Source organism: Eimeria acervulina, genomic scaffold (genome assembly GCF_000499425.1).
Source record: "Eimeria acervulina Houghton genomic scaffold, Eah_scaff722, whole genome shotgun sequence".
NCBI classification, from domain to species: Eukaryota; Apicomplexa; class Conoidasida; order Eucoccidiorida; family Eimeriidae; genus Eimeria; species Eimeria acervulina.
The window spans coordinates 608-3,804 of record NW_013549636.1 but is presented as its reverse complement, the minus strand read 5'-3'; the positions used below and the strand labels follow the sequence as shown (position 1 = coordinate 3,804).

At 47.0% G+C, this 3,197-nt stretch overlaps 1 protein-coding gene across 1 annotated transcript; it reads right to left on the bottom strand.

The window, feature by feature from the left end:
• Positions 1-1,900: 1,900 nt before the first annotated feature.
• Positions 1,901-2,892, bottom strand: EAH_00047310 (hypothetical protein, conserved; the record flags this gene model as incomplete). Its single annotated transcript, XM_013394577.1, has 3 exons — positions 1,901-2,086; positions 2,406-2,529; positions 2,759-2,892. 3 exons carry the CDS (start codon positions 2,890-2,892, stop codon positions 1,901-1,903), a joined length of 444 nt encoding a protein of 147 aa, XP_013250031.1.
• Between the last annotated feature and the right edge of the window lie 305 nt (positions 2,893-3,197).

Sequence of the window (3,197 nt, the reverse complement as noted above, 5' to 3'; positions counted from 1 at the left end):
GTTTAGGGTTTAGGGTTTAGGGTTTGAGGGAGAAGGGCTCCTTAGCCACCGTCTCTGAAGATGCAAGAGAAGGTCTAGGGTTTAGAGTTTAGGGTTTAGGGCTTAGGGTTTAGACAGGAGAAACAGAAGAAGGCCCGCTGGCTAGCTCGGGCTGAGAAGCGCAGCAAAGAGAGTTTAGGGTTTAGGGTTTAGGGTTTAGGGTTTAGGGGCCCCTGAGGCTCAGCGGGTATAGGCGGGGCCCCCGGAAGCTCTTGGAAGCCTTTAAGGGTTTCTTGAGGGCCCCCCACAAGAAGAAGATTAGGGTTTAGGGTTTAGGGTTTAGGGTTTAGAGTAAGCAAAAGAAAGAGATATCCCGATAATATGCTAGATGCATGCAGAGGTTTAATTAAATAATTAAACAAAACATAAAAACAACAAAAAGAAGACAAAACCCTCAACTTCTGTTGCAAGTTAACGTGGGGCTGCAGCCTCCTGCTGCTGCTGCTGCTGCAGCTGTTGCTGCTGCTGTTCATGCTGCTACTGCTGCTGCTGCTGCTGCTGCTGCTGCTGCTGTTGATCTTCCTTCCCTGCATGCATTAATTGGTATTATAATATATTTATTTTTATATTAACAAACAAAATCAAACAAACAAAACACATAAATTTTACTTCATCTGCTTCAGACTCTGCTCGCCCCACTGCATGCACAGTTGTACATAAAAAATAAATAAATAAAATAAATAAATTAAATTAAATAAATTAAATACATAAATTATATTAAATATAAATAAAACAAAAGCAATAAATAATAATAACTCAAAGTATAAACAAATTTATATCGCACGCCGTTCTTAATTTATTAATTTATTTAACAATATTTTTTTATGGTCATTGTTTGTTTATTTGTTTAGATTAAGCGTTAATAATGTTTGTTTATTGTTTATTTATTATAAAATAAAACAGCATATTATTATTTATTTCTTTTATTTGTTTAGATTGAAAGTTTTAGCGCTTTGTTTGTCTCTTCACTCTTTATTGCTGTTCTCAGTATTTATTTTTATTTATTTTGAGGCTAATTAAACCCTACCCACTGCTGCTGCTGCTGCTGCTGAGGTGTCTACGCAGCAGCAGCAGCAGCAGCAGCTGATCGCAGCAGCAGCAGCAGCTGCTGCTGCGATCAGGAGCTGCTGCGCTCCTAGCAGCACTCGTAGGGTGTATAGGCAACTAGCTGAAGCTTCGACATCGCATCTGCAGCAGCAGCAGCAGCAGCAGCAACAGCAGCAATAGCAGCAGCAGCAATAGCGGCACCCTAAGCAGCAAGAGTTTGTAGTAAACCCCAAAAAGACAGCAGACAAATTTCGCGTTTGCATCATCAAAGCAGAACTCTGCTGCTGCTGCTGCTGTTGCTGCTGCTGCTGTTGCTGCTGCTGCTGTTGCTGCTGCTGCTGTTGCTGCTGCTGCTGTTGCTGCAGGTTTCCAAGTCAATATCTTTATTTGCTGCTGTTCACTGACGATTTGCAATTTGTATATTTGCAGACGTCTGCCGCTAAACCCTAAACCCTAAATCCTAAACCCTAAACCCTCAGGGTCTCTAATAAACCCTAAACCCTCAGGGTGTGCAGACCCTCGCCTTGCACGTCAGCTAAGCCTAATGCATATCTCAAGCAACTCTAAACCCTAAACCCCAAACCCTAAACCCTAAACCCTAGCAAGGCCTCAGTGTTGAGAAGGACTTGAGCGGAAGGTAAGCAAAACAGACAGAATAAACCCCTCAGACAAACACCACACCCCTGCTGCTGTTGCTGCTGCTGCTGCTGCTGCTACATGAGCCCCTGCGGCAGCAGCAAGCGTGCAGCGTCACGCGCTGCTGCAGCAGCAGCAGCAGCTGCAGCAGCAGCAGCAGCACAAAGGGCTGAGGCTGCTAGACCAGCACGCCTCCAGCTTCTTTCTTACCCTTTGTTGCTGCTGCTGCTGCTGCTGCTGCTTGCTGCTGCAGATGCGGCACGTCTGCTGAGCCCGTGCGAGAGACATACTCCTGGCTAGCTGCAGCTAGCTGCTGTTGCACCGTAGCTAGCTGCTTCTCCAGCCCCTTCAGGGCCTCCCCCACCTGCCAGTTAGAAAACAGCAGCAGCAGCAGCAGCAGCAACAGCAGCAGCAGCAGAAACAGCAGCAGAGACGCAAATGTGCAGGAAGAAGCCACTCTGTTCTCCCGAAACCCTAAACCCTAAACCCTAAAACCCTAAAACCCTAAACCGTAAACCCTAAACCCTAAAACCCTAAATCCTAGACCCTAAACACCAGAAAACCCTCATAAACCCTCGTAAACCCTAATAAACCCTCATAAACCCTCAAAAAACCCTAACAAACCCTCATAAACCCTAATAAACCCTAATAAACCCTCACAAACCCTAAACCCTAGAACGCACAGTTGCTTTGTGTTGCTCGAGAGCCGGCTGCACCTCCCCGACAGTCCTCTCTACTAAAACACCGCCGACCAGCCGATAGCAGCGGCGGGAAGGCTCGAGGTCTTTGAAGGCATCTAAGACCAACCTGTACCGCAAACCCTAAACCCTAAACCCTAAACCCTAAACCCTAATTGAACATAATTAAACCTAATTAACCCTGCCGTTGCTCGTAGATGCTGCTGCTGATGCTGCTGCTGATGCTGCTGCTGATGCTGCATACGCTGGAGCTGCGGAAGAGCTGACTTTGGTGGGGATAGACAGCGTCTCATGGATGGCTAGGGTTTAGGGTTTAGGGTTTAGGGTTTAGGGTTTACTGGTGGTCGCTGGTGTCTTGCTGCAGCTCTGCTATAGTGTTTGTAAGAGCCAGACGCTCCTTCTCAAGCCGCTGCAGCCGCTGACGCAACTCTTCATCCCTTGAGGGGCCCGGGGCCCCCTCTGCTTGAGCCATTAGGGTTTAGGGTTTAGGGTTTAGGGTTTAGGGTTTAGGGTTTGGGGTTTGGGGGGCCTCCTTGAAACTCTGCGAGACTGCGGCAACCCCTTCTCAGCCAAATAAAAGAGATGGTGCAGCAAATGGACTGCTGCAGCAGCGCGCAGCAGCAGCAGCTGCAGCAGCAGCAGAGCAGCAGCAACAGCCGCAAGGTGTATTTGCTGCTGCACCTGCTAATTGCTGCAGGATATGAGAAGCATAGAAAGATAAAAAACAAAAAAAGTTTTTAATTATGTCTTTTAGCGTGTAAAGGCGGAGAGAAGCAT